This window comes from Globicephala melas, chromosome 17 (genome assembly GCF_963455315.2).
Source record: "Globicephala melas chromosome 17, mGloMel1.2, whole genome shotgun sequence".
Lineage (NCBI taxonomy): Eukaryota > Metazoa > Chordata > Mammalia > Artiodactyla > Delphinidae > Globicephala > Globicephala melas.
In genome coordinates this window covers 77,648,193-77,670,643 of record NC_083330.1, presented here as the reverse complement: position 1 = coordinate 77,670,643, position 22,451 = coordinate 77,648,193, and the positions used below count along the sequence as shown (strand labels likewise).

Sequence of the window (22,451 nt, the reverse complement as noted above, 5' to 3'; positions counted from 1 at the left end):
TTAATAGGTGAGTTAAGTCCATTCACATTTATTGACATGACGGCTATGCTGAATCTCAACTCTGTCATCATATTTTGTAATTGCACGTGTTTTATTTGCTGTTTTTTTTTTCTATGAGATGTGTATTCTTTGAGCTTTAGTAGTCTTTTTAATTTAGGAAGGGTTGTATTTTTGTTCTAGTTGCTATGTTTGTACTCCTAACCTATTTTAATGCCCTTAGTCCCTTGTTTTCTTATTTAACCTTTTAATATCTGGTTTACCCATTTTTATTGACATCCTTAAACTCCCATCCACTGCCCATATAACAACCAGTGAGATTATTCGTCCCTTCTCCTTCTGTTTTCATTTGCACACTTCAAAATTTGCAGTGTAGTCATCCACCTTCCTCCTTCCATTTGTTTTTAGTGAGTACACACACTCACCCTAGGTCCCTTTGCCAAAGATTTCTAGTCATCTCTTAGCTTGACAAAGCTCGTCCTCTGAGATTCCTCAAGAAGGTTCATGGATTCAGAACACCCTAGGTTCTTTTATGAAGGGCAGCTAGGCTGGATATAAAGTCCTTGGTTCACACTTTCTTTTATTAAGTTTTTTTATTGTTTGTCTTTTGTTTTGTTTTTGGCCATGCCATGCTCCGTGTGGGATCCTACTTCCCAGACCAGGGATTAAACCCGTGTCCCCTGCATTGGGAGCACAGAGTGTTAACCACTGGACTGCCAGGGAAGTCTCTAAGTATTTTTTTAATGCTGCTCAATTGTTGCCTTGCTTTGTTTTTGAAAAGTCTGATAAAAAAAAAAATTTTTTTTTTTGCCTTTGTAAGTTATTTGATCTTTTTGTCTGGAGACCTTGGAACTTTTTTCTTTATCTTTGAAATATAACAATTTTACTAAGAAATGTCTCAGACTTGATCATTCTGTGTTCATTTTCCCAGGTACCCAGTGAGTCTTTTGAATATGTAGATTTAAGTCTTTTGTTGTTATTGTTTCTGGAAAGTTCTCTAGGTTGTAATTTTTTTCTTCCAGTTTTATTGAGACATAATTGGACATACAACACTGGATAAGTCTAAGGTGTACAGCATAATGATTTGACTTACATAGATCATGAAATGATGACCACAGTAAGTTCAGTGAGCATTCACCATGGCATTAGATACAAAAGAAAAGAATAAGAAATTTTTTTCCTTGTGATGAGAACTCAGGATTCACTCTCTTAACAAGTTTCATATATAACACGCAGCAGTGTTCATTCTATTAATCATGGTGTACATTACATCCCTAGTACTTCTTTATCTTATGACTGAAAGTTTATACCTTTTGACCACCTCCATCTAATTCCCCCTCCCCCAACCCCTACCTCTGGTAGCCACAAATCTGGTCTCTCTTTCTATGAGTTTGTTTGTTCTGAAGTATAATTGACCTGCAACACTGTGTTAGTTCCTGGTGCACAACATAGTGATTCTATATTTCTATACATTTCAAAATGATCACCATGATAAGTCTAGTTACCATCTGTCGCCACACAAAAATATTACATTATTATTGACTATATTCCCAACGCTGCAGGTTTCATCCCTGTGATTTATTTATCTTGTAACTGGACGTTTGTACCTCTTTATCTCCCTCACCTATATCTCTCTTGGTTATAGTTTTAAATAGTAGTTCTGTTCCATTGTTGTTTTTCTTCTTCAGAGACTCCAGTAATTCAAATGCTAGTCTTTCCTTGCCTGTCTTCCATTTCTCCTACTTTCTCTGTGACCCTTTTTACGTCTCTTAAATTCATCTTTATTCTCTTGGTGGTCTTTCTACTTTTCCTCAATGCCCCTTTCTAGTTTTCATTTGAGTCTTCTCTCTCTTGAGCACCTTGAATTCTTTTTTTCACTTCTGAATTCAATCAACTCTCTTTTCCTTTCTTATTAGAGGCTTTTTTTTTTTTTTGGTCCTTTTTGCATTTATAATTCAAGGTGGTTTTTCATATCTTTAAAGGCTTGCTTGAGTATATTGGCCTGCATGTGGGGTGCTGTCTTACACTTTTATCTGAATCATGGTTGTTTTTCAGGGGAGGAATTTTCTCACTGGATGTGTGCTTTTTTTTTTTTTCTGCAGTACGCGGGCCTCTCACTGTTATGGCCTCTCCCGTTGGGGAGCACAGGCTCCGGACGCGCAGGCTCAGCGGCCCTGGCTCACGGGCCCAGCAGCTCCACGGCATGTGGGATCTTCCCGGACTGGGGCACGAACCCGTGTCCACTGCATCAGCAGGTGGACTCTCAACCACTGAGCCACCAGGGAAGCCCTGGATGTGTGCTTTTGTTTTCCAGGGGTTTTTGCAGTAACTCTATGGGTCTATTAATTTTTCTCCTGTTTATATGCAACACTTAGACTGTTTTGTAGAATTTCAAGTTCAATGGCACCCTCTTCTGTCAGTATACCACAGTCCAGGTAACTTAGCAGATTTTTAGTTTTGGTGGTAGGTGAAAGGATTATGTATCCTCCAGTATGGGGTGTCCTTTTTCTCTTGTAGGACCTTAAATTTTTCCTTTTTGTGCCATTACCTTTCACCAACCAATTTCAAAGGGTACTTCTTTCTTTTTTGCCCTTTTTTTCTCCCCAAAGCTGTGTGTGTTGAATGCCGCCCTTCAAATGAACATTCTTTTCAGTCCCTTTCTTGTGGTCAGTGCTCTGGTTTAGCTGGTGTCTTTCTTCTTTATTGTTTCATATTTTCAGACTTAAGATGGACTTTGTCTTCCTGAAGGTGATTTAGATCAATTCTGAGCCCTGTTGCCAGGTCCTGTCTCCTCCCCTCTCCATAGTTTCTCTCATCCTCCTTTTATCTGCCACAGAGCCTCATGGTGGAACAGGGGTGGGGTGGGAGTGTGAGAGACTGCAGGCCGGGGCTGGCAGAGCTCTCTTCTGCTTGTACTGTGTTGAAGTCTGGGTGTTCTCTGAGGTCACATTGTGTGGTTTAATTTTCTCTTCTTCCTGCTGTGTTGTTTTTCAAGGAAATTTTGAGAGGTGGGGGCGGGGGGGACCCAGGCAGCCACCGTTGTCCTCAGCTGCCCAGGTCTATAGTTCAGTTTTATCTGTATTGGAATTTATACCTTATTTCCTCAGTTCTAAGAAGTACATTTTTCACACATCAGCATCTATGAAGTGGGAGCACATTTTACATTGATGGTGGCTCACACCTGGAATGATGTAGGGTTCTCAGTCCCCCGGGGGGCACTCTTATCCTGAGACCGCTTCAAGTTTAAAAGTCTCTGCTGGAGGGTGTTTGGTGGGGGGCACAAGGGTGGTGCGATTCAGACCCCAAAGTGGGTTTTGTGGTTTGTATTCTCAGGAGCGCCATCCTCCTCCCCCACAGTGTGCTCAGTGACACCGGTTTTCTCGCTGTTCTTTCTGCAAGCCAGGGGTTTTATTTCCTTTTGTTTTGCTTTATCACACTTACACTGTACACACAGCCCTTGGGGTCCAACCTTTTTGGTGGGGCCCCTATTAGACTCCCATCTTGGATACCTTTTCCTTCTTAGTAGTGCGTGAAATAATGGTGGCGTGTCCTAAAATATAAACAGAATTGTGCGATACGAGCCCTTCCAGTATTCTTTCGGTATCTGGCTTTTTCCCTCGACATCTTGTGCTTAAGTCTCCTCCCGATATGTTCCATATAGCTGGAGTTCATTCATTTGGGTGGCTGTGTAGGATCCCATCCTATGAACACCAGGTACCCTTCTTACTATGGATGGACATTTGGGTTTAGGTCTGTGGTTAACGCTGCTGTGAGTTTGGTCATACATGTGCTCTGAGGCACATCTGCATTCAATTTCCATAGTGTAGGCGTGGCACCAACACTAACATATGATGCAAAATGTTTCTAAAGTACTTAAACCACCTGAAGAGTTCCTGTTGCTCTACCTCTTCACGAACACTTAACATCAACTTTCTAGTCAACCATCAAAATTTTAGCCAATCTTGTGGGTAGTATTAATCATATTTCCATGTTAATTTTCACTTTGCTGATTAAATAAGGAGGTTGTACATCTTTCCATGCCCTTTTTGGCCATTGGAACGGCGTCTTTGGTGATGCCTGTTCAGGTATCCTGCACATTTTTCTGTTGGGTCGTCCCTCTTTTTCTTATCGATTTCTAGGAATTCTTTATGTACAGTAATCTGGATACAAGGTCTCAGCTGATTCTATGTTAAATATCTTCTTCCACTTTGCAGCTTTCCTTTCGCTCCCTTACTAGGTCCTTTGATGAAAAGGAGTTCCAAGTTCCATCATTCATTCTCAGACATTACCTTATGAAAATCCTAGAGTTTGCCTATCTCATTCAGCCCTCCAACCACCCACATCATGGAGGTGCTAATTGGGCTCCAGTTTCTTCTAAACGTCCAGCATCCTTTCTCGAGTTCCCCACCCTGTTCCTGCAGCTCTGGGTGCTTGCTCCCTGCAGTCAAGTGTTGTGTGCTGAGGGACTTCCCTGGTGGCGCAGTGGTTAAGAAGTCGCCTGCCAATGCAGGAGACATGGGTTCGAGCCCTGGTCCAGGAAGATCCCACATGCTGCAGAGCAACTAAGCCCACATGCCACAACTACTGAGCCCACGAGCCACAACTAGAGAAAGCCCGCACACAGCAACAAAGACCCAATGCAACCAGAGATAAATATAAAATGATAAATACATTTTTTTAAAAAAAAGAGCTGTGTGCTAGGGAGCTGCCTTTGGGCTCTCCCTGCTCGGCACTGCTCTGCTTGTCTGTGCCTAGGCCAACACCCAAGGTTCTCATTCCTACAACTTTATATTAATTCACCTCCCCTGATCCAGAAAGGCCTCCCCCTCCTCCTTCCACAAGACTGTCTTGGCCATTCTTGGCCCTTTGCATTTCTACATAACTTTTAGAATCATTGCCCAGCTTCCTCGTTTTCTCTTTTTCCTCTTTCACCCTTGGGCAACTGCTTTTACTGCCCTGGCCCTCAAAGCTGGACTAGGAATAATCCTGGCTTTGTCACACTCGTCCATCACGGCTCTATGCATGGCCTGCTTTAATTTAGTTCTTTACTTAGAGCAAGGATTCTCCTCAGTAATTGAATGCACACTTGTGAAGCTGTCACCCGTACAAAAGCCAGGGCCCTAGTTATGAACTACATCTAAGGACAGCGCTGCCCACCGTCACTGCTTCCATCCCCCCGGCTCATCCACTCTCATTTTTTTGCTTTCTTTTTATATAGTGAGATTGCATCTAAACATATTCTTAAAAACATTTTATTTGTAGTTTCAATAATTTTATATAAAGAGTATCATGCTGCCTGTAGTCTTTGGAGACCTTTTTCCACCACCCTGATATTAATGTAGATTTTTCCATCTTGATTGTCTATTCTAATCTAAATCTAGTAACACCCGTTTTCCTTCCTTTAGTATTGCATTGTATGTCTCTTTCCATTTTTTTAAATAGACTTTTCTTTTTTTGGAGCTGTTTTAGGTTTGCAGAAAAATTGAGCAGAAAGAAAGTGCAAAGTTCCACGTACTTCCCTCCCCTGCCAGGCTGCTTTCTTGGTAACATCTTGCCTTAGTGTGGTATGTTTGCTACAATTGATGAGCCAATATTGATATATTATTATTAACTAAAGTCTATAGTTTACATTACAGTTTGCTCTTGGGGGTGTACATGCTAGGGATTTGGACACATGTACAGGGAGTGACAAGCATTCACTATTACAGCATCATACAGGTTAGTTTCACTGCCCCCCAACCCCCTGTGCGCTACCTATTCATCCCTCCCTCCCACTAAACCCCTGGCAACCACTGATTTTTGACTGTCTACATGGTTTTCCCTTTTTCAGAATGTCACAGAGCTGGAATCATACCATACGTAGCCTTTTCAGGTTGGCTTCTGTCACTTTCTGACATGCTTTCAGGTTCCTCTGTGTCTTCATGGCAACCACTCTCACTCCTAGGAACTCTTTCTCTGTCTTATTTCTTTTTTGGGGGGGAGGGGTGGTGGGGTGAAATGATCACCACAGTAAGTTTAGTTAACAGTCATCATCATGCGTAGTTACAGATATTTTGTCCTTGTGGTGAGCTATTCTCTTAGCAAGTTGCAAATACACCACACAGCGTTAACAGCTACGGTCGCGGTGCGTACGTGGCGTCCCCGGGACTTAACTTATTTTATACCTGGAAGTCTGTGCCTTTTGGCCCTCTTCACCATTTCGCTTACCTCTGCCTGCTCACCTCTAGCAACCACCAGCATGTTCTCCGTAGATATGAGCTGAGTCTTTGTTTGTTTGCTTTGGGTTTTGTTTTCATTTTGGATTCCACATGTAAGCAAGATCATGTGGTATTTATCTTCCTCTGTCTGACCTATTCCACTAAACCTAATGCCCTCAAGGTCCATCGATGTTGTCTCAAATGGCACGATTTCCTTCTTTCTTATGGCTGGATAATATTTCATTATATATATATGCTACGTCTTCTTTATGCATTCATGTGCTGATGGGCAATGAGGTTGTTTCCATATCTTGGCAATTGTAAATAATGCTGCTATGAATGTGGGGGTGCATACATCTCTTCAAGTTAGTGTTTTCGCATTTTTCAGATAAATTCCCAGAAGAGGGATTGCTGGATCACGTGGTGGTTCACTTTTTAGTATTTTGATGAATCTTCATACCGTTCTCCATACTGGCTGCACCAATTTACATTCCCGCCAACAGTGTACAAGGGTTCCCTTTTCTCCACATCCTTCTCAACACTTGTTAGTTCGTGTCGTTTTGACAATAGGTGTGAGATGATGCCTCATTGTGGTTTTGACTTGCATTTTCCTCATGGTGAGTGATGTTGAGCATCTTTTCACGTACCTGTGTGTCTTCCTCAGAAAAATGTCTATTCAGATCCTCTGCCCATTTCTTAATCGGATTGTGTGGGGAGTTTTTGTTTGTTTGTTTTTGCTATTGAGTTGTGTGTGCTTCAAGTATTTTGAATATTAACCCGTTTTCATAAATATGATGTGCAAATCTTCTCTCCCATTCACTCGGTCGCCTTTTCATTTTGTAGATGGTTTCCTTTGCTGTGCAGAAGTGTTTTAGTTTGATGTTGTCTCGCTTTGTTGATTTTTGCTTTTGCTGCCTTTGCTTTCGGCGTCAGATCCAAAAGAATGATTGCCAAGACTGACGTCAAGGAGCTACCGCCTAGGTTTTCTTCTAGGAGTTTTATGGTTTCAGGTCTTATATTCAAGTCTTTAATCCATTTCGAGTTAATTTTTGTGTGTGCTGTAAGATAGAGGTCCAGTTGCATTCTTTCGTACGTGGCTGCCCAGTTTTCCCAGCACCATTTGTTGAAGAGACTGTCCTTTCCCCATTGCATGTTCTTGGCTCCTTTGTTGTAAATCAATTGACCAGGTCTGCGTGGGCTTATTCCTGGGCTGGGAACACTTTCCTGACTTGGCTCCCGGAGCCCACCCTCACCTGGCTCCTCCCCCACAAGCCCAGTCGCTCCTGCACAGCCTCCTGGCTGCTTCCTCCTGTGCCCCTGGCTTCTTAACGCAGGGGCCACAGGGCTGAGCCTCAGGCCCCATCTTCACTTACACTCCCTGCCCTGGTGGCCACTTCCAGCCCCCTGGTTTAAATATCACCTAAGCCCAGGCGCCTCCCGAATGTTCGCCCTGGCCGGATGCACGGGGATGTCTAATGGGCGTCCACTTGCCACGTCCAGGCCACCCCCTGACCCTGCCCTGCACCTGTTCGTCTTGCCAGCTCCTGTGTCAGACGTGGCGATTCATCCTCCAGCTTCAGGCCAAAGCTCTCGGTGTCGCCTTGGCTCTCTTCTCCACCCCTCAGCCCATCCCCTGGGAAGTCCTGCGGTCCACCTGCCTCCATCTCCCCCAGCCGCCGACACCACCACCCTAGTTAGGACATAACGAGCTCTCACTGCGCGTCCTGGCCCGTTTCCAGCCCCTCCGTCCCAGCAGCCAGAGTGGCCCTTTAAAACTAGGTCGGATCACGTCTCTTCTCCACTCCAAACATTCCAGTGGCCCCCATGTCAAAACCTTTACGGCACCCAACAAGTCGTGACGCTGCCCCACGACCTCACTGTCCTCCTGCCCTCCGCTGCTCAGGCCACGCCGCCCACACTGGCCCTGAACACACCACGCAGGCCACCATCTCAGAGCTGCAGCTTCTCCCATTGCTCTCAGGTCTCCGCAGGCACCCCGCTTCTTAGCGGAGGCCTCCCGACTGCCCTGCTTACAGTCGAGGACACCCAGATACATCCTCCTGCCGTTCCCCCTCCTGCCGTGCCCCCTCCCGCCCTGCTTTACGCACGTGGGGTAGTGTCTGACGCACCATTGTTTGCTGCCCAAGTCAAACCCTAGGGGGATCACGCCCAGGATTCTTACTGGTTCTGTCTCTGCCCAGTACCCTGGGACGTTGCCTGACCGTGACGGTGCCCAGTACAGAGGTGCCAACTGAGTGACAGACACCCACAGGGAGTAGAATAGAAGCCTTGGCCCTCTGTGCACCCTCGCTCCTGGGGAGCTGTCTCACCTAAGCCCCTCGAGGCAGCTTTGCCCTCGAGAGGTGAAGTGACTTGGCCAAGGTCACCCAGCCAGCACGGGGCAGAGCAGGGATTTGAGTCCAGGCCCTTCTCACTGCAAAGATGCCACTTCTAGGTGGGTGGTGACCTCACTCTGGAATCTCCCAGAGTCCTCTGAGCCCACTCAGCCAGGGTCAGATGGGACTGGTGTGGCCTCCCCAATGCTCAAGGGCAGCCCCCCTGGGGTGTCCCTGAAAGCTGGGGGTTGCAGCTCATCAAACCCCCCAACTATGCCCTCCCCGCCCACACCCCATCATTCCAGGGTCCCTCCTGCCCCTCCAGCCCCTTCCACCCAGCACTCAGGCCCAAAGACACCTAGCAAAGAAAACAAGAGGGCCGTCATGGTCACTGACACTGGAGAGCCCCGGTGCCCCCTGCCTCCCCCAGTCTTGCAGGGCCATGCTTCCCCTCGACCAGGCAGAAAGGCCATGGGACTAGGCAGGCCTGACCTGCACCATCTCCCCGTTACGAGGCAGGACCCTGATCAGAGCACATCCTGTCTCCAGTCCTCAGTTTCCTCACGTGCAAAATGGGCACAAGGACACTGAAAAGCTCTGCACACACCAGTGATGGCCCCTAAGTTGACCCAGGTTGGTGCCAGGGGAGCTGGACCCCAGGAAACCCAGGCTTAGGAGGAAGCAGCCACGGCAGGCTTCCAGGAGGAAGTGACTGTAGGGCGAGCCCTAAAGGCTGAGCGGGAATAGGCCAGGTGAGGAGGCCAGAGGCCGGAGAGGAGGCTTCCTCTGAGCCACACAGAATGTCTGTGCGTTGCTGAGCTAGAGCCCACAGAACGGCAGGGATGCCTGCCCAGCCACCACTCGGCCCCGCAGGCAGACGCCCTCCGGGTTCCCTTGCACAGGACGCCGGACCCCGGCACATTTTCGCTCTGATGCGCTGGACCGTTGTCAGCCTCCCCCACCCCCCTCCTGACCGGTGTGGACTGGCCCCTGTGGGAGGGTCATGGCCCGGGCCGGCGGGCTTGCCTTCCTCTGCACTGCGGCGTATCTGGAGAAATCCATTAAGCGAGCCTTTAAAGGCCGCGGGGCGACCTCTTTTCATTTGTTGGTGTCATGATGAGCTTCACACAAGCTGTCAGCTTTAACAGCTCTCCCCAAGACACTCACTGAAAAAAACTGTCACTTCTCTCATATTGCTTCTGAATTCGAATGTGCACCAAGTTCCTTTTTTATTCAAATCAACCATGCAAAATGCATGAATCTTCCCTAATAAGCTGTTAAAGAGTTCTCCTTCCAGAAACAGGAGGGTTAGGAGAAAGCTATGATGAACTGCCTGGTCCATCAGCTTCCCTCCCCCGCCCCATGAGGTCCAGCCTCCCCTTCTCCCCCTTACCACCCCCCCACTGCCCTCCACCCCTAAGTCAGGTCAGACCTCGCCTGTGCTCAGAACCCTCCCTGCTTCCTCCCCCTTTAACTCTGAGAAGGGCCCAACCCTTCCAGTGGCCCACTGGTCCTTCCTCATCTGGGTGCCTGTCTCCTCCGGGACCTCAGTTCCTGCCACAAGCCCCCACCATCCATGCACACCCTCTGCTCCAGCCTCAGCATCTTCCTGCCATTTCTCAAACCCAGCACACTCCTGCCTCAGGACCTTTGCAGCTGCTGCGCCCTCTTCCTGGGGTGCTCTTCCCCCAGTAGCCTCACCTCCTGTGGTCTCTCAACCATCTTCTCTAAAACAGCAGCCCTCCTCCCTCCCTGCTGTGTTCTCCCCCAGCCCATCCCAGCTACAGCTGTCATCTGTGCCCCATATAATGGGGGCTCCGGGGAGCAGGGACATATGTCTGTCTCACACAGGGCTCCCCCAGAGAACAGGATGGCTGTCACCTCACGGGGAGCACCAGGGGGCCTTCTGCTCAGGCTCAGCTGTGTCAAGATGCGCCAGCAGCCTCAGTCCTCCCCACTCCCACCTCGCAGGTCCTGGCTTTTCTCTGGGCGGGTCCTCCCGGAAGAGAAGGGCGAGGCCCCAGCAACCACAGGACAGACTCCCATCCTGGGCATGTCTATTGGCTCTAATTGGCCCAGCTTAGTTCACAGGCCCACCCCTGAAACAACTGCCTTGGCCAGGGGCATGTGGGGCTCTGACTGACCAGGTCTGTCTCCCCAACCTTCCCTGGAGCTGGGATGGGACCTGGGCCCCTTGCCCAGAGGACAACGGCAATGCGGATACCACCCCAAGGGGCCCGAGAGCACAGCAGGCCAATCGGCAGTGATGTCCGCCAGCCATCAAGGACAGCGACGAGGTCAGCAGCCGCTCCCGGGCCTCAGAGGGCAGCACCACCCAGGCGCATCACTGTGGCCCCAGGTCTGACACTAGGTGGATGTGGTGGTACCAACAAGGGGGACGGGGGCCGAAGAGGGATCTGGGCACTCACTACAGAGAGGCCCACTGTCTTGTGGGTGCCCCCGGCAGCGTGAGGGTGGCACGGGACACCTGTGGCAGCCACGCAAGTCTCAAGGCAGAGTCAGATCAGTCCTGGGCCTCTGAGGTTCATGACGTCCTGCTGAGCTGTGCCGGGCCCTGGAAGCAACAGGTGAGGGTCTGGCAGGCCTTCCTGCCAGGAAAGGAGCAGGCGTGGACGGCTCTGCCTTGGGACTCTCCCTTTCCTTTGCATCTCTGATGAACAAAACCCCTTCTTTTAGAGACGTTTCCTGCTTTGGTTGGTTCTCAGCAAGGTCCTCCTCCAGGCAATGTCCACCCTGCCCCACAAAGGACTTCCCATTCCTCTCGTTTCATCCATTATGGGCTGAATCTCTTTAACTCTAATGGGACATCTCATTTCTCTTCATTTCAAAGACACTCCCTTCATCCACTTATAAGTATAATCCAACATATTTTCCTTCTTGCCCTGGCTGCCAGGAAGCTCACATAAAATTAATGTTCAGTCATCTCTCGCTGTGGCACGGGGGTACTTCCTTTTGTTTCTCACTTCCTGATTAGTCCTCTTTTCGACTTAAAGCTTTAAGTTTAATTTAAAGCTCTTTTATTTAAAACACTGTTCGTAGTCCTGGGTTTTGGCAGTCGACAAGGAACAAATAAGCAGTTAATAATGATATGCTGTTTGGGGCCTGGATCTGAGATCTAAGATCTCCTCCTAACCCCACTGTGAGCACTCTGAGTTGGTCTCTCCATCTCATGGTCTTGGTTTCTTCTTCTGTGCGATGGGGTTGGTCCCTCCCCAGGTGTTGTGCGGGGCAGGCGCCGCAGAGGACTGGGTAGCCTCTATGCTAGGGTGACCCTATGCAAGTGACCAACACTTGGGGCCTCAGTTAAGGGTTAGATCATGACCCCAGCCCAAACGTCTTCTGTTCGATTTGCCCAGTTGGGGTGCCGTGGTCTCAGGCCCAAGGACCTCCTGATTCCTCGGACCCATGGGGGTTGTGACTTCCCAGGGGTTGAGCAGGGATTCCTGAGCAGGAAGGGACAGACGGGAAGGTTGGTGCTCTGCCCCGGTCTGGAGTCCCCACGGCCCTGCTCGGACCTGCCTCCTTCCCTGGCCCCTGGCCTCAGCCTCGGTCCCCCTCCCACTCTGTGCTCCCCACAGCTCTTGGTCGAAAAGAGGAGAGAAAGGACTAACGGCTTATGTATTATTTGGCCCACACTTGCTAAGCGTCCTGTGTGTCCTGCTCTCGTTATTTAATGAATACGGATGGCGTTTGCCATGTCACAGACCGTGCTCAGTCACCAGAGAGCCATGCCTGCACTCAGGAGCTCAGCCCCATGGAAATGCAGGTGGGGTCAAGTGACAGCCCCGTGATGCATGACACACCCTGGAGAGTGCCCTGAAGGAGAGGCACAGCCTCTGCAAAGGATGACCTTGGGGGGCGCCCCCTGCATGTGGTTCCCTGAGGACCCGGCCTCTGAGGACAGACCTGAATGATGGTTGGAGCTCACTGGGTGCGGAAAGGAGGGCAGAGAGCCTTCCAGGCAGGGGTACCCCAAAGAGGAAGGGCCAGGAAGGAGGTGATCCCACGGCTCAGCCCCAGAGCAGTGGGGAGCCACAGGGGGCTCCGTGCGGCGGAAATGACAGTATCCGGTCGGCACTGGGGCGACATACAAAGATGAGAAGACAGAGCCGCCTCCTGCAGCTCACGTCAGATGGGGGGACACCAGGAGGGAAGGAAAGGGCCACGCTCCATCTCCTCATCCCCCCGGGACAACAGCGGTCCGCGTCCCGTGGCACTGGTGCACAGGAAGCCCTAGCCCTGTGTGAACCCCGCAGGCTCCCTGCACCCCTGCAGCCCGCCCTCCCGCCCGCCCTCACCTTCAGAGTCGCTCTGCGCCAGGCATCCCTGGGGCGAGGCTGAAGGAGAGAGAGCACGACTTCACCCCAGGAGGAAGGGAGGGGCGTCCTGCATGGCCGGGCTCGGACCCGAGCGCCTCCGTCTTCTGTCGGTCAAGGAGCTGCATGGATTTCAGGCAACAAGAGTCCCTGTGCATTGCCCGGGGTCCTGGGCTGGGGATGGTCTTAGGCTTTAGGGCCCCACAAGTGATGCTGTTCACCCCGAGAGTCAGCAAGGGAGTCCCAAGAATGCCCAAATCAGCCAAACGCCATCTTTCCAGAAGCCCTGCTGTGGTGCAGGGACACAGTGACCGTGAGAGGAGATGCCCAACGTGCCCCAGGACCAGAAGCTTCCGAGAGTCATCACAGAGCAGACGAAATGCCAGTGTGCCCGGAGTCGCCTTCTCCTGCAACCGGCATCACTCTGGATGAGGCCAGTGACCCGGAAAACGCAGCCTCTTTTTAGCGGCACTGCTTGGGGGCAAGATGACAGACCAGCTGACATTTGAGTCGGCCCCACTGGGGACTTTCACGGAGGGCATTTCATCCCTTCACATCTGGATTTGCAAATCTGATCAGAGCTGTGCCTGGTCCAAGCTGACAGCCTCACTCTGGGGGCGCTTACACGTCCAGGTGACACCACCAGGCGCGGGGTGGCTAGGCAGGGAGACGGGCCACCAAGCTATTCCCAGGCCCTCCGCCCGTGCACAGCCTGCAGGGCCTGGGGCAGCCCAGAGCCCGTGGCTCGACACCACTGTGCGGGTCTGGAGCCCGCGGCCCCTGGCCAGGCTGTGCGACCCGGACGGGGCACGGGCAGCACGGTCCCTGACCCGCACCCCGTCCCGCCGTGCTCCGGGTCCAGCTCTTTCTTGAGTCCACGCAAGCATGCGGCCGGTGGACCTGGTTTCCCCGCATCCTCAGGAGCTGCAGGTGGACCCTCCTCCAGGCCCCCGTGAAACACACCCCCACGGTCCTCCTCCCCTGCCGGGACCCCTCTGCATTCTCAGCTCCACTTTTAAACGGCAGTGTCCATCAGGGCTCTGCTGGGGCCCCCTCCACCCTGCAACTGGGGAAACCCCCTGTCCCCGGTGTCCCCTAGCTCTCTCTCTCCAGCCCTGTCCCCTCAGCCCCAGCCCTGGAAAGCCAGCTGTGGGCACCTCACACTGACCATGTGCCAAACCTGTCTCGAGCTTCCCCCTGGACCCGCCCCTCCCAGGAGGCCCCCTCCAGTCTCCTGCTCCGCCACCAGGAGCACACCCATCCCACGCCACGACATCTCTGTTGAAGGAGGCCGGGAACGAGCTGCCCCCGGGAGGCCCCAGTGCTGCCGGGCCCTGAGTGCAGACGGGAACCACAAGGCACCTTTCCACCTGCGACGGCTGGGCACCCTCCCCAAGGGCGAGGCTGGCTGGGGACCCCTCTGCGCTGCCGCAGCACATCGCTGGAGGCGCTGAAGAGCCTGCTGCCCGCCACCAGGCACTGGCAGGACTTCGCCCACCTGGAGCTGCAGGGAGCCTGGGACCTCTTCGCCACCACTCACACCGACCCGCAGGGCATGGGTCTCCTCGCCAGGTAGGGGCGGGGTGGGGCCAGGGGAAGGGGAGTGCCCGGGTCACCCCTGCCCAGAAGGCTAGGCTGTGGACTTCCGTACCTCCAGGGCCTGCCTGCGAGCACAGCCCCACGGACTCACGCGTGTGCACGCAGGGCACGGAAAGCACGGGCGCCCCGCCCCCGTCTCACGCGCACACGCTGGAAGCCTAGGATGCAGGCGTCTTCCCCCGGCCCCTTCCGCGGCCTGAGGCCTCCTAGGGGACAAGGGCCAAATCTGCTCCCCCGTCCATCCCATGCTCAGCCCGGGCCTGGCAGCCAGTGGGCGGCCAGTGGGTGCAAAGGGAGCAGGAAACGGTCGAAGAGAGATGTGCCCACCCACGCTCAGCAACACCTCTGGCCGCCTGGTCCCTGGGTTGGGGTGTGTGGGGAGGGGGACACGGGGCTGTGTCCGCAAGCCCAAGCCCTGCCCCTGCCCTTCGCCTGTGCCCAGGGCCATGGTGCAGAGCCGCTGCAAGCAAGTCGCAGCGCTGATCACCCAGCTGCTACCCAGGCTGCAGAGCCGGGAGCAGCGGGGGAGGAAGGCAGCCATCATCATCCTCACGGGGACCTGCGTGCGGCTAGGGGAGCCCCTCAGAGACAGCCTGAGCCCCTCGTCCAGCTGCCTCAGCCGCCGCCAGAACCACACCAGGACCTCACCTGCCCGACAAACTCCTCACCCCTCCTTCCCGCTTCCAGCTCCTTGGCGCCCGCGGTCGGGGGCTTCCGGCTGGGTCCGCACCTCCCAGCGCCCCCTCAGCCTGCAGCCTGGGGGGACTGTCTTTCCACGCACCCTGCTCCCTGATGACTCGAGGTCCCACCCCTGGGACCGTGAAGCCAAAAGGGCAGTGAAAGAGTAGAAGGAGACCCCAGTCAAAGCCTGTGCTTCTCCCACCCCACCCCGCGCGAGGAACGTCCAGGCCTCCCTCCACGGGGCTTTGTCCCCAAGGGCCCCACGAGCCAGGCTGCTGATGTACGCTGCTCCCAGCCTCACTGTGTGACCTCAGACAAGGACCTTTCCCCCTCTGGGCCTCAGTCTCCCCAGCTATACATTGAAGGATCGAACCAGCTTGGAGGTGGGTTTCAAATACCCATTAAGCAAGATACCCGGAGGGAGCAGGTCAGCCCCCCTCTCCAAACCGCCTGCCAGGCCCTGGTCCTACAGCCCTGCTCCCAGACACAGATGAAGGCCCCTAGGAGAGGATGCCAGGACTAACCCGCCTGCCCCGGGGGCCACCCAGTTCCTCTACAGCCCTGCCCTGCTGGAGGTGCTCCCCAAACAGGCCGCCCTGACCATGCTGGCCCAAAGCCTCAGGGACCCCAGCCCTACTGTGTGCTGAGCCTGTAGGCCCTGGGAAACATCCTCTTCCACCCAGAGAAGGTAAGAGGGTGAGGGAGCCGTGGCTGGAGCAACCCCCAGAGCGGCCAGGTGTGCGGGGTGCAGACAAGGCCCCCTGGGTTGGAATCCCGGCTCTAGGGACACAAAATCACCTTTCTGGGGCTCGGTTTCCTCACCTGCAGAATGGCGCTGGTGACGGCCTCTTGGCAGGGCCGCGGGAGGGGTGCAGCGTCTACTCCCGAAGGACGCTGTCCCCACCACACCCGGCAATAGGCGGACGCTCCTGCAGACCTCCAAGCACCTGAGAGGAGCCCCCCAGGTGGCACCCCAAGGCTGGCCCGCAGACAGGAGCCTCCCCTGAGAATCGTATGGGCGGGTACCCCCGGTCATTGCAGACTCAGCCTCACTCCCTCCCTATTGCCCCATCACCGTGCAACCCACATCCCATAATGAATGAACAGCTGGAACATCGCCGAAGAGGCGGAAGGGAAGGCCCGCAATGCTGCCTTAGGGGGTCTGGCCGTTCCACCTACAGCCCCCCAGCTCATCCACCTACCTGCCCACTCATCCATTCATAAAGTCAGCCATTCATCCCTCCATCCATCCGTCCATCCATCCATCCACCCACCCACTTGTTCCTTGGGTCCTTCGTTTATGAGTCATTCTTTTATTATTTCTTTCATTCATTCACTTCACTCAATCAGTTATTCACATTTGCTTTGTCACTCATTCATTCATTCTGTCAGTGGTCAGCCATCCAGACACCTGTCCCCAGGTGTTCTCCCAGACAGGCAATCAGTAGGAAGTGTCCATGTGCTTCCTCTCTACCCCGCACTGAGTGTGGACCTGCAGGAACAGAGAAGACAGAGCAGAGGGGGCTACCAGACAAGGACGGCCAGGGCTAGGGAGGGCGGATGGTTCCAGAGGGGGCGTGCAGCCACAGCAGGGCTGGGGGAGACAACACACCCTGAGCCCCTCGGCCAAGGAGACCTGCTTCTGTGGGGACACGTTGAACGGGGCAGGGATGGAGCGGGCCCCAGGGCTGAGGGAGGGGCCGCGGTCGCTGCCCTAGATGCCAGAGAGGCCCCCTCCGCTGGGGCCCATGAGAACAAATGGCACCGCAGGACTGTCCACTTCTGTCTACCGTCAAACACAAATCGCACTAACTGGGTGCCGGTGTGTGCACTGGGGGACCGGAGGGTAGCTACACGCAGAAGACCCAAACCGACCGCTTACACACGGTAGAAGTGCATTTCTCTCCCGCCGCTGTGGCTGTCCTGCTCTGCACTCTCCAGGGGAGCAGGCTCCTCGTTTGCTGTGCTCCATTCTGGGTGCTGCCCTCCTCTGCAGGGCCTGGGCGGCCACCACCATGCCCACTCCAGCCAGCAGGCACACCCTGCCCCTTGAGGCACGACCTGCAAGTTGATCACTCACTCCTGCTCCAGTGGTCACGCGAGGAGGCCAGGGAAGTCCACCCCTGCCACAAAGGGGTCCTCTTACCAGGGAACAAGGGGCCAGCTCGGCAGGCGGAAGGAGGGCCCCCTCCACCAATCCCACTGCTCACCTCGGGGGAGGGAATCCAGACAACTAGGCTAAAAGCTACTCTACAGTCACGGGACAATCACATGGAAAATCTGCATGCTGCTTTCAGGACCGGCACCCAGCCATGTTCGTCCTTGTTAGAAATTCTATTTTGCTTTTAGAAGATGCTACCAATGTCATGCCTACATATTAATGAAATAATTCAACTGAAAACGCTGCAAATGTAGCCATCGAAGGAAGGCAGACACGCTCCAGTTAGCATGCCTCCCACCCACAGCTGACCTGAAACCATTCCCGTTCAGGTCACCTGTGACCTCCCCACAGTGGACCCGTCAGCACACGTGACTGGGTGACCTTTCCGTCCGCTTGGCCCCAGGACCCCTCCCTCACTTGGTTTTCCTCCCACGTCGAAGGTGGTGCCTTGTCATCTTCACCGGTTCTTCCTCCTGTTCTTGGACCCCTTCCCGCCGTTCTCCTTGGTCTACACTTGCTCCCTTGGTGGTATCCTCCAATCTTTATGTACCGCCTATAGGCCAATTGCTCCCAAACCTGTATCCCAAACGCGGACCTGAACTCCAGCCTCGACCCTCAAACTGCTTGGATTCTAGCAGCATCTCAAACTCAACCTGTGCACAACGGACCCCTCACCCCAAACAGGCTCCTCCTGCAGCCCCCATCTCAGGTGATGGGGGCTCCACCCGTCCAGTTGCTCCAGCCCCAAACAGTAAGGTCGTTCAGCCAATCAACAAACCCCACAAACACCCAGGCGTGCTCCTGCCTCAGGGCCTTTGCACTTGCCGCTCCTTCTGCTGGAAAGCTCTTCCAGCACCGCTTTGTAAGAATTTGCTCAGCTGTCACCTTCTCAGTAACAAATGCTCTGATCCTACTTAAAATTAAAACTTTAGGGACTTCCCTGGTGGTCCATGGGTTAAGAATCCGCTTTTCAATACGATCTCCGGTCGGGGATCTAAGATCCCACATGCTGTGCAGCACAGCCAAAAAATAAATAAACAAACAAACAAATACATAATTAATTAAATAATTTTTTTAAAACCTTCATAACCACCACCTCTGCTGGTACCTCCACCCCAGTCAGTCCCACCCCTGCCCTGCTGTATCATACCACTCGTCACTGACTGACACACGCCATGTTGTGTGTTTAACTTTGAGTCCTTCCCATTAGAATCCATTCTGGCCGTCCAGTCCACTGCCAGACCTGGGTCCCAGCACCCTGGCTGCACCCAGTTGGTGCTCAGAAAGTGTTTGTCACTGAAATGAATTTAATACTGTAAAACTAAACACAGCTTAGGAAGCCAACGAAGTTGCCTAAAACTTGCTTAAAAGTTGTAAAATCAGCCTAGTTTGCACAAGTCATTGATAAGGGGCTTGATGGCGGGAAACATCCATTTGCTGACATGTCCCTTTCTGACATGTCCATCCAGACAATTCATGAGCACCCTGCACACAAGAGGAGCAGAAAGAATTGGCTGAAAATGAACTTAGCTTTTTCTTTTAAAGTAATGTAAACATGGGAAATGGTCATTGCAACACAGAAGGCACCACTGGTACACCCAGCTCCCCAGGATGTGAGTCGCCAGCGACCTCAGTGTGTGCCCACCTGACCAAATTTGTCTCCTCCAGCCCCCCAGGCCCTCTCTGACCCATGGGGAGGCCAGGAACGGGGGTAAAGGCAGGGTGGGGCGGAGGAAGGGAAGGGTGGTCTCCAGGACTTGGTGGGGGCCCTCTGGCCAGCACGGGGCCGGACAGGAAGGACCTGGGAGCCAACTAGCCCGAGGCTAATGCTCCCCTAACCCTAGGAGGACCCCCAGTGGCTCAGGGACGAGAAGCCTGTCCGCAGGCTATCCACAGTTCCCAGAGGACAGACCAGGGCTCGGAGCTCATTTCCCTCATGGGCAGAGCCAGGGCGGGATCCAGCAGGGTGCAGGGAACAGTGCAGGTGCCCAGGCCTGGATGGGGGTCTGGGAAGGGCAGAGTCTGTGTTGGCTCTGGGTCTACCCGGCAGGGCTGGGGTGCGGGGTGTGTGCAGAGGCAGGGGTCCCACTGCCCACCGGCCCCACTTCCCCGAGGGACGCCTGCTCCGTGGACTGCTGCCGCCCTTCCTCGACGGGCTTCTTCCACAGCAGCGAGTCGGTGGTGGTGCGCGTCATGGGCACCGTGACGGACGTGCTGCACCGCCTGGGCGCACACAGCACAAAGGCCCAGAGCCTTGGCATCGACATCAACGCCCACTCCTTCTCCGACGACGTGAGTGCGCCCAGGGAGGGGCGAGTGCCCCCATCTCATGCCCTTCCTGTGCCTCCCCCGCTCCCTTCCTCGAAGGCGGGGAGGACCCCAGGCCACGGTCCAGCTGGGGCAGGGAGGTGGAGGTCCAGGGCAGCTCCCTGGGTGTGCACCGGCGCAGGTGGACCAGCCAGGAGGCCACCAGGTGGCGCTCGCCCCTCTCCATGGGGCTGAACTAGTGCCGACATCCAGTCTCTCCAACCCCACCTGTCAGCACGTTTGCAACGGCAGATTTTCCTTCACTGGGAAATTAGAGGGATAAGCCCCGCCCCCCCCAGCTGCATTCATGACACTCGGGTTGTCAGGATGTGATTGTGAGCATGAGAGAGAAACGATTTCAGGTCCCTGAGGATGGCCTGTGACCCTCCCCAGGAGCCCTGTCCCTGAGAGCCCTGAGCCCAGGTGAAAGGGTCCCGCTGAGGGGACTGAGCCCCGTCCCCACCACGGAGCGGAGGGTCAGGAGCCCCAGGCAGGTCTGGCTCTGGCCCTGAGCCTCTGCCTTGCAGGAGCAGGATGGAGTCCAGGCAGCGGCCATGGCACTGTTCGGGGAGCTGGTGGCATCAATGACAGGCAGAAAGCTAAGTGGCCTGAGAACCCAGGTGCACCAGAGCATGGTGGCCCTGCTCCTGCACCTGAAGGACAGCTGCCGGGCCGTCGTCACGGTCAGTGCCTCCCAATGGGCCTTCGCCTTGGCGGGGCTGGGGACCCACGGGTGGCAGGGGGCAGGGGGCTGGGGGTCTGTAGATGGCAGGGGGTGCTCCCTGGGGCAGCAGGTTTGGCCCCCTCCTTGGTTTCCCTGCCCCTCCCCACGTGCACACACGTGCACTCACACACACGTGCAAACACGTGGCCATGCCGTCTGTGGTCAGGACACTGTCCTGCTCACTGCTGTGTCCCCAGCGCCTGGCCTGCAGTCGGGGCTCAGGGTGTTCGTTGAACTTGCTGAGATATGGGTTGAGCCCTACTGTGTGCCAGCCCGTGCCCCACGCCAGGCCACTAAGACGCAGCTTGGCCTTCCTGGAGCTCCCCGAGGCCAGAGAGATGGACAATAGCGGCCAGTGTCCAAGCCAATAGGGGCTGAGCGGGGCCTGGTGCCACGGCCAGGGAGGTGGGCGGGCTGAGCGCAGCCTCACAGGCAGCGGGAAGGAGCCCAGGAGGGGCCGCGCCCACGCTGCGGCTTCCTCAGACCCTACCCCAGCCCGGGCCCTCCCCTGCGGTCCCCCCAGCAGGCCAGCTCGCCTTCCACCGCGGTGCGGCTGCGGCACACCCTCTCCTGCATGCTGGCCTGGGGGGCGAGCCTCGGTGCCAGCCACATCCTCTGGAGCTGCCTGGTTTGGGGCCGCAGCGGGGGATGGGAGGGGAGGGGGGCCAGGAGCCGGGCTCCCCGGGGCTGGGGCTCCGGTCCATGCTCTGCGGGCCCAGCCCTCTGGCCCCAGCGAGTGACAGGCGTGCTCCCCAGGTGAGCCGCAGCCAGGAGGGGCTCAGCGTCCCCTTGGCACAGGCCCTCGGCTGCCTGCACAGCCGCCGTCGGCACATCGAGACCTGGGCAGCGCTCTTCGTGGGTGAGCGGGGCCGGGCTCGGGGACCCCCGGGCCTGCCCCGCCTGAGCGCCCTGAGCTCACCCGCCCGCCCGGCGCCTGCCTCACCACTGCAGCTGGAGCTCGAGGGCCACTGGCAAGAGGGAAGGCGGCGAGGGGCGAGGCCTCAGAGGGTCAGGAGCGGGTCCGAGCCCCCTTCCACCGGCCAGCGTGCTCCTGGCTGTCACACAGGTTATACCATCAGCCACCACCCCCAGGCCGTGTCCCAGATGGTCAAGGACATGGACACGAAGCTGCTGTTCTGCAGTAAGTGGCCCCAACCCGTCCACACCCACACCCGTGTCACAGGGAGGGTGGACCCCCAAACACGCGGGGCTGAGAGGGGGTGGGGAAGGGGAGCACCCAGGCCCGGAAGGCCCAGGAGGTGGGGTCTGGGTGCCAACCTGCCCCCCGCACCCCAGGTGGGAACGAGGGCGCTGCCCTGTCAGGGCGGGGCTGTGGGCAGACGGACCGCAGGGGGCACTTCTGACTTCTCCCTCCTCTCCTGGAGCTTTTGAGGATCTTAAGAATGACCCAAGAACCTGCCACCAGGCAGTCCTCCTTCCTTCAGCAGGTGGCAGCCGGACCGCGCTGACGTCCAGCCGTCCTCCCTCACCCTCCTGCTCACCCACCCCCAGCCCCGGGCCCACCGTGTCAGGCAGCCCTGCTCTGTCCACACAGCGCTTGGCTGCGTAACATTTTTCCATTTGAAAGAAAGATCTAGATTCAACAAAGATGTGTCACACCTGTACGCTGCCTGCCCACCATTCCGTGGGTCCCCAGGGGAACCAGGCAAGCCCCAGGGGACACTGGCAGGCCTGGGTGAGGCCGGGGAGACCGTGTCCCCCAGAGACAAACTGGGAAGTCTGTGCAGCGCCCTGCAAATGACAACCCCTCCCCTCATGGAGATCAGGTGGGCTCCCCTTGGCCAGAGCCCAAGCCATGGCCTGCCAGCGTCCTGGGCGCTGGGAGGGCACTCCCAGGGCGGCCTTGGCCGTCGGGGCTCACTGCTGAGTGCAGCCATTCACCGAGGCACTCCGACGGCATTCAGCTTGTCTCTGGTTTAGAGCTCCGTAGTCACGGGCGGTGCTGACGGTGGGCAAGAGGCCCCGTGGCTGGTCTCCCTCAGCTCCTGCGACTCAAGGTCTCCCTCCACCCCCATCTCTAGCCTCCTGAATCCAGTCAGGGCTGGCACCCGGGGTTGGCAGCGGAACCAGCCTGGCCCAGAGGCAGACCTT

General features: G+C 55.2%; 1 protein-coding gene across 1 annotated transcript in view; it reads left to right on the top strand.

Moving 5' to 3' along the window:
* The window catches only part of LOC115863414 (maestro heat-like repeat family member 5), a 39,449-nt gene extending 17,641 nt beyond the window's left edge, over positions 1-21,808 (top strand). The window contains 12 exon segments of the mRNA XM_060287077.1: positions 14,302-14,439; positions 14,909-15,029; positions 15,696-15,783; positions 15,786-15,835; positions 19,423-19,461; positions 19,463-19,600; positions 20,143-20,298; positions 20,863-20,967; positions 21,096-21,198; positions 21,406-21,480; positions 21,725-21,750; positions 21,752-21,808. Coding sequence (XP_060143060.1) covers positions 14,302-14,439; positions 14,909-15,029; positions 15,696-15,783; positions 15,786-15,835; positions 19,423-19,461; positions 19,463-19,600; positions 20,143-20,298; positions 20,863-20,967; positions 21,096-21,198; positions 21,406-21,480; positions 21,725-21,750; positions 21,752-21,808 — 1,096 coding nt within the window.
* The last annotated feature ends 643 nt before the right edge of the window (positions 21,809-22,451 follow it).